This window comes from Hordeum vulgare, chromosome 7H (genome assembly GCF_904849725.1).
Source record: "Hordeum vulgare subsp. vulgare chromosome 7H, MorexV3_pseudomolecules_assembly, whole genome shotgun sequence".
Taxonomy (NCBI): domain Eukaryota; kingdom Viridiplantae; phylum Streptophyta; class Magnoliopsida; order Poales; family Poaceae; genus Hordeum; species Hordeum vulgare.
Genome location: NC_058524.1, coordinates 82,396,018 through 82,407,548, shown reverse-complemented (window position 1 = coordinate 82,407,548; position 11,531 = coordinate 82,396,018). Strand labels below are relative to the sequence as shown.

Genomic DNA, 11,531 nt, shown 5'->3' with positions numbered 1-11,531 from the left:
TCATGAAAATTGAAAAAATGTTCACGGATATTAAAAAAAATCATATTATCAGGAAAATTCCAATGATATTTTCAAAAAGGTTTTCTGATTAAGAAAAATAATTGACAAGTCTGAAAAATGTTATTCAATTTTTCAAAAATCACACAAGTTTGAAAAACAGATCATTAATTCGGAAAAAAAATCACAGACTTGAAAAAGGTTGTTATAATTTTCTAAATAATCACAAACTTGGAAAAGGTTCATTGATTTTTAGAATAAATTATAAAAATTAAAAGTTCATCAATTCTATAAAAAAAATTGAATTTCAGAAGAAGAAAAAAATTGACAAATATTGCTGGATTTAAAATTGGTCCAATTAAAAAACACTTATTTGATACAAAAATAAAAGGGGAAACTGTATAAGAACCATCCAGCGAACTGGGAAAAAACGTTTTGGGACATAAACAAAAGAAATAAAAGTTGTAATTATTCCTAGAGATGAGATTGGCTTGTTGCTTATCGCAGCTTATACCAAACTAGCACGACGCGGGTTCAATTCACTTACATCGCATCAGTTTTACAAAAGGTTAACAAGAAAAATGGACGGATGGGCCGGCCCACTGCAACTAGCAAAGCGAGGGGGATGCGCCCGCTACCAAATACTTACTCTGTCCCAAAGTAAGTATCGCCGATTTACTATAAAATTATACCGACTTTGTGTTAAATTAACGACATTTATTTTAGGACGTAGGAAGCATGTTGCATTTGGCTCTTACAGCGCTAAATATGAGATGGCCGTCCTGCACGCCAAACAGGAGAACCCTTGCTCGCAAGGAAGAATGTTGCATTCATTTGGCGGGCCTGGTTAAAACCGCCACAAAGTTGCAATAGAATAAGAAAACAAGGGAGATTAGCCCAAACCCAGGTCAAAGCCTTAAGCCTTCATATGTTAAGATCCGTCTAGTGTCACCATGCTACAAACCATGAACCAGAGTCGTGTAAAAAACTATGGGCAAGCGTGTTTAGCTAGAGGCACCTTTACTAATCTGAACTACAAACAAAACCGCCAAACGATGCCTAGGAGCGCGTCTGGCCATCCAATTCCCGCACCCGCATTCACAAATCAACCGATGTTTCTGATGGCTGCAGTTTTGTCCTCAAGACTCGAGACCAGACGATCCAAAGTCATCTCTTAATTTTTCTTCTTCTTGCTAATAACAGGTAGGTGAAACCAACCAACTTGACAACAGTCTATCTTTTTTTTCGGTTAGTATATCTTTTTTTTGCGGTTAGTATATCTTTTTTTTTAGACAGACAATAGTACTATATCTGTGTACATGTTGATTCAGTCTGCAGCCGAGCACGCGTTTCGATTGTCAACTAACGCGGGGGCGATGAACGAATGATGATGCGTGCGTGCGTGCGTCCATCCTGCACAGCAGCAGCAGCTGCCATGCTTCTCTTGACGCGTTCTGTATCTGCAAAAACGCTTGTTAATCGCTCTGCCAAATTACCCGAAAACGACCGTACGTACTTATTATGATGACTGACTGCGTCAGTGTGGTTCTTCCTGCGAGCTTGATTGGGCCAAGACATTTTGCCCGTCAGTAGCTTTCTTTTGGACACAGCCCGCCGGTGTGAAGACTGGGAAGCGGTCCAAGTCCAAAAGGAAAGGGCGGGCTGCGTGCAGCAGCGTGCTTACCTCAGCGGGCCGAGGAAACGGGCCCACGCCGGGCCACGTAAGCCGCTGAACGGGTCCGGCCCCACCAACTCCTCCCTCCCTCCCGAGCTGCCTCCGCGCCCACGCTTTTTAACCGGTGGCGCGCGGCCACGGCCACGCCGCACCAGCTCGTCCCGCTCGGCCTCTCCGCTCTCCGCCCATCCACACGCAGGCACGCGACACGAGACGAGGCGGCGGCCGGTGACCGGAGCGGGGCGGAGAGATGTGGGTCTTCTACCTGATAGCGCTGCCTCTGACGGTGGGGATGGTGGCGGCCACGCTCCGCTACTTCGCCGGCCCCGCCGTGCCGCTCCACGTCCTCGCCACCGTCGGCTACGCCTGGCTCTGCTCCCTCTCCTTCGTCATCCTCGTCCCCACCGACATCTACACGGTGCGATCCCGGCGGCACCGCCCCCTCTATCTCGGTTTGCTTGCTTGCTGCTCCTCGCTCTCGGTGTTGCACTGTTGCTGTGCCTGTGCGATTACTACTAGTTGGTACAGTAGTATAATTGTCATTTCGGCGTATCGAGAAGCTACTAGGTTGTTCCTCCCTGTGCGTGCGGATTCGGCATCAACAACTGCCGGCCTGGGAAGCGGCATGGGATTGGGGGGATCGTGGTGCGCTGTAGAACAGAGATTTTGATGAGCCGCATGCCAGCGTGCGTGAATCCGTTCGACAAAGTGCTGTACTGTTGTTACATTGTACTTATGGATGGTTACTGATGTAGACTCTTCTATTGTACTACCATTGTTCCGTGTTCTGATCTCCCATTCCATTACCTCAACTACAGACAATTACCGGCAACCAAAAGGGCGACGTCGGATTCTTTTGGAGCTGGTCTTATTGGAGCACATTTGTCTTAGCATGGTATGCTACTGATCACGATAACTTGTGTTGATTCATGTGTTAACTGGTAATGATGAGGTGAAAACGTTTTCGAGAAAACAATGAGGTGAAAACTTTAAATGTCCTTTTCATAACATGTAACGTCTGAAACTGCTGCCTTGGTTTTCAATTGCCGAATCGGTCAATGGCACATTTGCTTAGCCTTCTTGAGCCCATGCTGCTTCATTGGTTTGTATAGTTTAATGATTTGACCAAACATTTCGGTCAGCTTAACTATATTACATCCTTATCTGAACATGACTGCATATTATATTGACTATTGGGCATCCCTTAAATTCTTTTGGAGCTGGTCTTATTGGAGTATATTGTAGGCAGCATGAAATAAAAAATCATGTCATCCTTTTGTTGATGTTGCTTTTTTTCTTAATTGCGTGATTTCCTATTATAGGTACTTACCAAATCTCCCTAATCCCCCAATGATTTTTCGGGTAGAACCCCTTTTTCTTACGGAACTCTCTTTCCAGTAGTTATGTTGTTTGTCTAAATTCTACACCATTCTCATGTCAAATTATGTTCATCTGAACAGGGCTATCATTCCTACCATTAAAGGCTATGAGGATGCTGGAGATTTCACAGTTAAAGAAAGGCTTAAGACCAGTATCCGAGCGAACTTGCTCTATTATGAAATTGTGGGAGCTATCGGCTTTTCTGGAATAGTTCTGATCATAATCATGCATCATGATTGGTATGTACTCATGTTTCGAGTTTGAACTGAACTTACATATTGTACGACCCATCCAATATTTCTATGTACTTCATTCATGTGTGTGATTTTTGATTTGATCTGTTTGGGTGTGCTCTAGTGGAACAAATAGGCACTCTGTTAGAACTTCTGTCTGTCTGAACTTTATCCAGTTTGAACTATTTCAATCCTTCTCGCCCATTGTTTTCATGTCCTAACTCCAATTTGTGATCTTCAGAGAATAGGTTCAACTTTTTCTTCACTGTGTGATGTGTGAAGTTGAAAAAATGCTATTGTTTGCAGGGGTGGTGCTATCTTGGGCTTTGCGATGGCATGCTCAAATACCTTTGGACTAGTGACAGGTGCCTTTCTTCTTGGTTTTGGCTTGAGCGAAATTCCAAAGGATATATGGAGAAATGCTGATTGGACTCGACGCCAAAAAATTCTCTCTCACATGATTGCAAAGATGGCTGTAAAACTTGATAATGCTCGCCAAGAATATTGCAACACAATCTCTGTATGTACTTCTCTGGGTTCTTAAAATTGTCATCTCATGACCATTGCATTCTGCTTAAGGCATGCTCCTTTCCTTGTCTAAGGTTGTTCAAGCCACATCGAGTCAAATGTCCAAGCGTGACCCACTAAAGCCTTTTATGGATATTATTGATAATATGCTGGCTCAAATGGTATGGATGCCCAGGTACCGCTACAAATTGATATTTACATATTTTAATTACATAACAACTCACAGGCTCAAATATATTTCCTCAGCTGAGAGATGACCCACTGTTCAAGCTTTCTGGTGGAAACAAACTAGCAGAAAATGATATGGATTATGATACTGACGAAAAAACAATGGCTGCACTTCGACGTAGACTTAGGATAGCTCATGAGGAGTACTGTAGGTGTAAAAGGTACAATACGCTAATCTAGTACATCTTAGTATCTTTTACTGTGCATTTATGAGTAAATTCTTGTAAATAACTGCTGAAGTTCGAAAATAAAAATTCACATCCCTGTAGAGTCTCATTTTCTGTAGAATTCCGGACCATATTTTTTTTTTCGAGAAAACGCAAGAGATTTTGCGTTTCGTTGCATTGAACAGATAGAGTTTGGTTACAACCCTCCTAGGAGAGCAAGTTTGGTTACAACCCTCCGGACCATATTTTTGCTGCTGTTAATTGTAACGATTTAACTGTACTTGATTGTTTTGCAGCAAATATACGACTTCTGTCATGGAAGCCCTTGAACTGGAAGACACAGTGACAAATTATGAACAACATGATGCAGATGCATGGTGTGTATTGACTTCTACTTTACAGATAAATGGTTGTGTCAGACTGTCAATTTGTGCATAAAATTGGTAGTTAATGTCTTGATACAGAGAAATCTTTCAAATATTTGATGTTTGTTTTGCTCTGTTCAACCATATACTGTGGTAGCCTATGTTGGAGAGATTGTTGTGCTATTTGCACCGCCGCTAAATTGTCAGTTGATTCGATTACTTGCTGCATTGAGGATGATGATAGTGGCCTAGTGGGTATTGCACTGTTGCATATATATGAAGCAAGTTTGGTTGGCTTTGCTATCATGTAGGAGAAAGCAGTAAATAATATAATAACCTATACTTGTATTTTCTCGGACACACACCCAATTGTGTGTCATTTTGTAGACATTCTTAAAATGTCGGCAGAATATATTTGTTAATATTACCCTCACCACATTAATCAGCATGCATACTTTCTGTTTGTTTTTACAGGAAATATGTATCAGATTTAAGGGAAAGTCGAACAGGCACACTAGGATCCTTCCTTGACCATATAGGTATATTCCTACAATCTAGATTTGGAACATCTTGTGTTACTCTTTACCAGTGTACCAATTGAAAATGCCGTACGTGAGTGAGAATTTTGGCTTCCAAGCTCCAAGGAGCTCAAAATTTTGCGGAAATTGAAAAAAAAAAGTCTCATATTTTTTTTAAAAGTACACATATAAATAGGGATATATACTTCATGTATCTAAATTTTCATGATGAAATACTTTTGGCGTGATCTACCAAACAAATCATGAACTTTTATAGTGAATAGTACATGTGCTAGAAATTCATGGCTTTGTTTTCTTTGTGTGCAGCTCACATGAACACGTATTTCATCATGAAACATGGCAAACATGTAGTATACATCCCTATAAACATGTGCAATTTCTTTCAGAATTTTTGAAACTTAAAAGGTTGATTTTTTAATTTTTCAAAATTCAGTCTCGAGCCCGAGCTTCATTAGCAATTTCCGACCTTCACAGGATTAGATAATTTCTTTTAGTCAAATGATGAGCAAAATAGGAGAATTCAAGACCCCACTTTGCCCTCTTAGCCAATCCTCAAAAATATGAACTACAGTACCAGTTGAAGCAATGTTAAAAGCCATGCAAAACAAGCTGAGGGCAATCATTACAAAGAAGAGGTGTTGAATATAATCTTCCTCTTGATAGAAGTAATTACTACCAATCCAATTGTTTTTATCCAAGTTACCATTTGTTATTATGACTACCCTACTCAAGTACCACAAGAATATTTTAACTTTCAGAGGGAGTTTAAATTTTCAAATTTGTTTGCGATGGAAGTGAAAGTTGGAATTGATTAGATACGCATACACAGATTGCACCGAGAAAAGCCCCTTAGCACATAAACAAAAATTAAAGGAAAAGGTCTCTGACTCCATTCCATAGAAATGAAACCATACTGAGTGACATTATTACAACACGTGAGGGAAGACAGAGTATCAACCCCAGCAAAAGCTACCAACAACTCCCTCTGTCTTAAAATGTAAGACGTTTTTGACATTATAATAGTGTTAAAAAACGTCTTACATTTGGAGATAGAGGGAGTACTAATTACTAAGCATAGTTTTAGGCAAACATCATCATAGTTCACAGATGACAGGGAGAAGATACACCAAGGAACTACCTAAAAAGTGAGGCAAGAGAGAGGCGAAAAGGAGATGATCAAGCAAGCGCCACCCTCCCTGCCACACCTCCATTGTCCCTGGCAATCTTCATAGCATGTAAATTTCACATAATAAAGCTTGAACCGCACGCAAGTTATCATAGGTCCAATACCAATGGATATTTCACAGTGCTTTCCTACACAGCAGTAATTTTATGTTAATCTCCCTGGCCTGTCCAAAATTCATGGAACTGACTTGCGGACACCTTCACATTTTCAGAGTTCATTTGGCGCTGTATACTGTTAAACCGACTCCTGAAAGTTCTTTCCGTTCTCCTTGGTTGCATCTCAGCTGCCATACTGTTGGCTGAGGCCACTTTGCTGCCAACTGGTGTCCATTTGTCACTTTTTTCCGTTCTTATAAATGCTGCAGGAAAGCAAGAAGTTTTAGTCCAGGTAAGAAATTGATTAATTTGAGTGTGTAGCATTGCCTCCTTGTGTTTGAAGTAGAATCTGAAATATTTCCCCCAGCGAGCAGCCAAATTATGGGAAGTTTGTTATCTATGATCACCGATAATCACCATTTTTTTCTATTGTTTTAGCTGTACCTATGCAACAAAATGAAACACATTTAGGTGCATCTTTTGGGGGAAAAGGTGTACCTATGCAGGAAAATAAAACAAATTTGTAGAAGGTGCACTTGTCATTAATTTGGAAGAAAAAACACGCAATGACCACATACTTCTTTTGCAAGACTGTTTACCACATGCATATACCTTTTACTTGCTTGTAATTCATCATCCAAGAAACGACCTTTAAAATACTAATTTAACGCCTTGCCTGCTAATACCACTTAACAGGTTGTTGCATTTGCTCCATTGATGTATATGTGCATTTGCACATATTATCCGCTCTTTAGGATAGGGATGATGGTGGTTTATTCACTGACTCCAGGACAAACTAGCCCTGTGAGCCTGCTTATGATCTGCTCGTAAGTCTTCCTTTCCTGCTATTCGATGTTTCAAGCACGTCAGTCCAACCTTTTTTTGCACACTATCATAAGTTTTGCATCAAATGTCTTTTTTTCAGAATGGTTGCAAGATACGCACCTGCTATTTCTTACAACTTTCTGAATCTCGTTCATCTTGGTGGTGATGTTAGAACTACTTTTGAGAAGGTAATAGTTTTTATATGTTCCTTTGCTGCATTGATTTTTACCACACTCTTTTGTAGTAATAGCTATAACTCGAATTTGTAGATTTTAACCAATCTTCCTCATGAATAGGTTTTGTCGATGTGTAGGGAATACAAAAGTAGCAATAGTCTTTGAATGTTTCCCATTTTGTTGGAGAAAAGGGAAACTCTAACCAAGAAAATTACGGGGACATGCAGCTGTTTCTGGCAAATTCCACCTATGGCACAAATCTTTTTTTTCGAGAAAACGCAGAGAGTGCGTTTCTTTGTATTGAAAAGGTAGAGAGTCAGTCTCAGAGGAGACGGTTACAACAGATTACACGCAATTCAGTGGACATCCCAGGATGGGGGCAAAACTACCCTAAGCCCCTTGTCCCCTATGGCACAAATCTGAGCAGTACAAATGAGTAACACTAAAAAATACACCTGCTATAGCGCAAATCGTACCCAGACGGCCAGACTTTCCATTCAACAGTACTTCCATAGTCCCATTAGCTTTCATTTTACTAAAAAAACTGCGCATGGGAAGAAAAAAAAAGGTTTGGCTACTGTTTACCTTAATACGCAGTAAGTAGTTGTGATATTCTTGTGTCTAGGTGATAACACAGTATTGGTTCATATTTGAATTTGATGGAAAAGTTCTGCTACTTCCCTATTCTACAAGCTTACTGTTTAACTGCTGGAAATTCATCTGCTAGGTAGTTAACTGCTGCATTAATAATCTCTTGTACTATTATGCAGAGGATGGGGAGCATTGATGATGCAGTTCCTTTCTTTGGGAGAAACTTCAACAGAATATATCCACTCATTATGGTTGTTTACACTATACTGGTCGCGGGCAATTTCTTTGGATATCTGTTTGAAATATTTGGAAGCTGGAAACGGTTCAAATTCTGGACTGAGGAAGAAGAGGATACAAACGGATTTGATCCATCTGGAGTGATGATTCTACAGAAAGGTAAGACGCTCGTGTATCTTGACGGATTTCAATACGGTATTCTTCAGCAAATAAATTTGCAACTGGACTGGTAGCAACATGCTGTTCTTTTTCCGACAAGGGAAGCAACATAAACAATCTGTTGTTTCCCGTTTGACTGATCGAATCTTTAATCAATCCTCTTTTCAGTCAAGCCTGTTGTTGCTCAGTCACTAGCTTTTCCTATCTGATGATATTTTGCCTGAATATGCTTGTTTCGTTTGCAGAAAGATCTTGGATTGAACAGGCGCGCAAGCTCGGCGAGCAGGCCACCCCATTGGCAAGAAACTTCAGTTCTGTAAGCGAAGACGTCGAATCTGGAAACATGCTGCAGGTACGATTTATTCTCTAAACATGATTGTTAAATCTTAGGGGTGTTTGGAGACCTTAATCTTATCTCATTCTTCTATCTGTTTCTCCACAGGGTATAGAAAAGGTGGTGGTGATAAAAGCAGCTCCACATTCACCCAAGAGGGAAGGAGGAGCCCAGGCGAAATACGGTGTCAACGCTGACCACAAATACTCATCCATTACAGAACGACAACCCACCAGTCAACAGTTATCAGTTAAACAAGTGAAAGAGGAGACGCATCCCGCCTCTGTTTTCCTCGAAGCAGGGGACTCTGAAAACCCATCTCCTCCTGCCAGCGTGGCACCAGACCCATCGGCCGGAACCGCGTCGCGATGGGCCTCGATGAAGGCGGGGTTTCGGAGCTTCAGGTCGAGCATGAGCTCCAAGAGGCTGCTTCCTTCGAGCCTGTCGCGCACGAGCTCGTCGACTTCGGACTCGCTGGACGAGATCTTCCGGGGGCTGAAACGGCACTCGAGCAACCCGCGGGTTGATGTGGAGTACCTTGACGAGGATGACAGCGCCCTCGAAACGGATCGAGCCATTCGATGATCGACCAGGTGGTTTGACAAATTGACATGTCCAAAGTTTTTCTTGTTTTGGAACTGTGACATGTCCGAAGCTAAGAGTATGGATAGAAGGGAGGTACAGGATGTATAGTCCCTCGGAAATGTTGTTACAGAAGGTGTAGGAAAACCTAGGTACGGTATACAGGATTCCCAAAGGGAAAACGAAGGGGTCGTAGTAGAATTGTATATAGGTCACAGATTCGCCTCAACTAAACATCGAACTTGAACCAGCTCTGCGATGGTCTCGAAAATGCCGATGATGGCTCGTCCCTGGTGTTCAAGAAAACAGGACGGTTGCAAACAGTTTTGATGTTTCGGAGCTCTAGGAGTTCATCGTTTTTGTTTCCCATGTGCCTGCCTCTGAGCAAAAAAGAAAGAAAAAAACTATAAATTGCGACGGACTCGCTGTCAGATTGCAACCTACGGAGCTAGTGAATCTCACCATCAACGACAAGAAACACATCCACCGGTTCGATCGCGACGGGGAAACGAACAAACAAACAGCGCGATCGAGTCGAACGCAAGCTCTTTCATTGGAGACCGATCTGTACAAAAATGGACAAGCCATTAGGCTGTCCTTCCATCCAATCCAACACGGCTACCAGTACCCTTCCAACAACCGCGCACCAAACCCACAGCCACAGGGCACAAACCCGAGAGAAAGAAACAGCGAGGAAGACGCCAGCCAGCCAGCCAGACGAGCAGGTGATCCATCCATCCATCCGGCCACGTAGGCTATGGAGTTTGGAACAGCACACACACGACCCGGAATCCATCCGACCAACCAACCAACCGGGCCAATGTCGCTCAACTGACCGGCCGCGCGGCCTCCTGCCCGCCGGGGCTTCAGAACAGCGACGCCGCCCGCTTGTGCGGCGGCGCGGCGGCGCCCCCCTTCTTCCCGGCCGCCGCCTTGGAGTGCGCCACCGAGCAGCCGTCCCTCCTGTACCAGCTCGCCTGCTGCAGCCGGGTCCAGAAGTTGCCCCTCTTCGCCGGCTTCTTCTTCTCCTCCTCCGCCTCCGCCGCCTCCTGCTTGCCGTGGCGGCCGCCCGCGGCCGCCCCCGGCTGGTCCTGCCGCATCAGCATGCCGAGCCTCGCCCGCCGGGCCTCGCGGCAGGGCGGCGGCGCCGTCTGGGCCGACGCGACGCTCGCGTCCCCGGACGAGCGCGGCGAGGACGCCGCCGACGACCCGGAGGCGTCGTTGGCGGCGGAGATGCGCGAGAGGCGGTCGCTGAGGCAGAAGGGGCACACGCCCGCCGCGTGCCGGTGGCTCGGGTGCCTCCTGCACCGCGCCGCGTCCGCCTCCTTGGACTTGCCCGCCGCGGCCATGACGGCTTGCTTAGCTCGGAGTGTATGCTACTCCTAGAAAACTAATGGTGGCCGTGTGCGTGTGCGCGTGCGCGTGGTGGTGGCGATGCGGGCGTGTGCAATCGTCCTATTTATTGGCCGTTCCGGCAGCAGGGAGCTTCGCGGCTGGTGCCGGGGAGCGGGCCGCGTTGGGCGCCGTACGGTGCCCGCGGGGCGTGGGCGATCGGATGGTGGGGGTGAGCGGGGAGTGGGGGCGCGTGTGTGTGTGTGATTGGGTAGTAGAGTATGGGCATTTGGCGGATGATTGGTTCGGTTCAGCGCGGCAGTCGGCTGCGGTCAAGAGAATGTGTTTGAATTGCACAGTTCTGTTTAACCGTAAAAAAACAAATCTTGCAAACGGTTCGTGCAATGGCAAACGTAAAAGGGCAGTGGTCTGCCAGCCGTCCGATCTGTCGGATTAATCTGATTTGACCGTTAGATTTACCCATGCAGCAAAAAAATCCTTGATGCAGCAAATTTCGATCACGGATGCAGTAAAAATAGGAAATCGATTAAAAACAGCCGGTTGATTCTAGCGCGGCGTAAGCCTCTTCTAGCGGACGGCACGTGTCCCGCTCCGGTCCGCACACCGCTTCGTCCCTATCCCCACACGGGATGCCCCACCCACACAAGCACCAGCTGACTCTTGACTTGCATCGCAGCTCTCCCCAAATCAAAGCATCCTGCTGCAAGCCGTCGTGGACGCTGGGAGCAAGGGGGGCACTGGCGCTGCAATTAATGGCGGTCGCGCGGGCGGTGGTGCTGAGCTCTCGTCGGGCGGCTCCTTATGTACTGCGATGGAGCGCTCGCCGGCAGCCGGGAGCTGCGATGCAGCGCGCATTTGCTGCAATGATGCTTCATTGGCTA

General features: G+C 44.8%; 2 protein-coding genes across 2 annotated transcripts; one reads left to right on the top strand and one right to left on the bottom strand.

Annotated features, from left to right (window-relative positions):
- The first annotated feature begins 1,835 nt into the window (after positions 1-1,835).
- On the top strand, positions 1,836-9,657 carry LOC123412032 (LMBR1 domain-containing protein 2 homolog A-like). Its single transcript, XM_045104991.1, has 14 exons — positions 1,836-2,090; positions 2,491-2,567; positions 3,133-3,291; positions 3,592-3,805; positions 3,888-3,974; positions 4,060-4,202; positions 4,505-4,585; positions 5,048-5,112; positions 6,510-6,685; positions 7,090-7,220; positions 7,319-7,406; positions 8,165-8,381; positions 8,627-8,733; positions 8,824-9,657. The coding sequence occupies exons 1-14, from the start codon at positions 1,923-1,925 to the stop codon at positions 9,298-9,300; spliced, it is 2,190 nt and encodes a 729-aa protein (XP_044960926.1). The 5' UTR covers positions 1,836-1,922; the 3' UTR covers positions 9,301-9,657.
- A 171-nt stretch (positions 9,658-9,828) lies between these two features.
- LOC123412033 lies at positions 9,829-11,006 on the bottom strand. The gene has a single exon (XM_045104992.1). The coding sequence runs from the start codon at positions 10,644-10,646 to the stop codon at positions 10,164-10,166; it is 483 nt and encodes a 160-aa protein (XP_044960927.1). The 5' UTR covers positions 10,647-11,006; the 3' UTR covers positions 9,829-10,163.
- Positions 11,007-11,531: the final 525 nt, after the last annotated feature.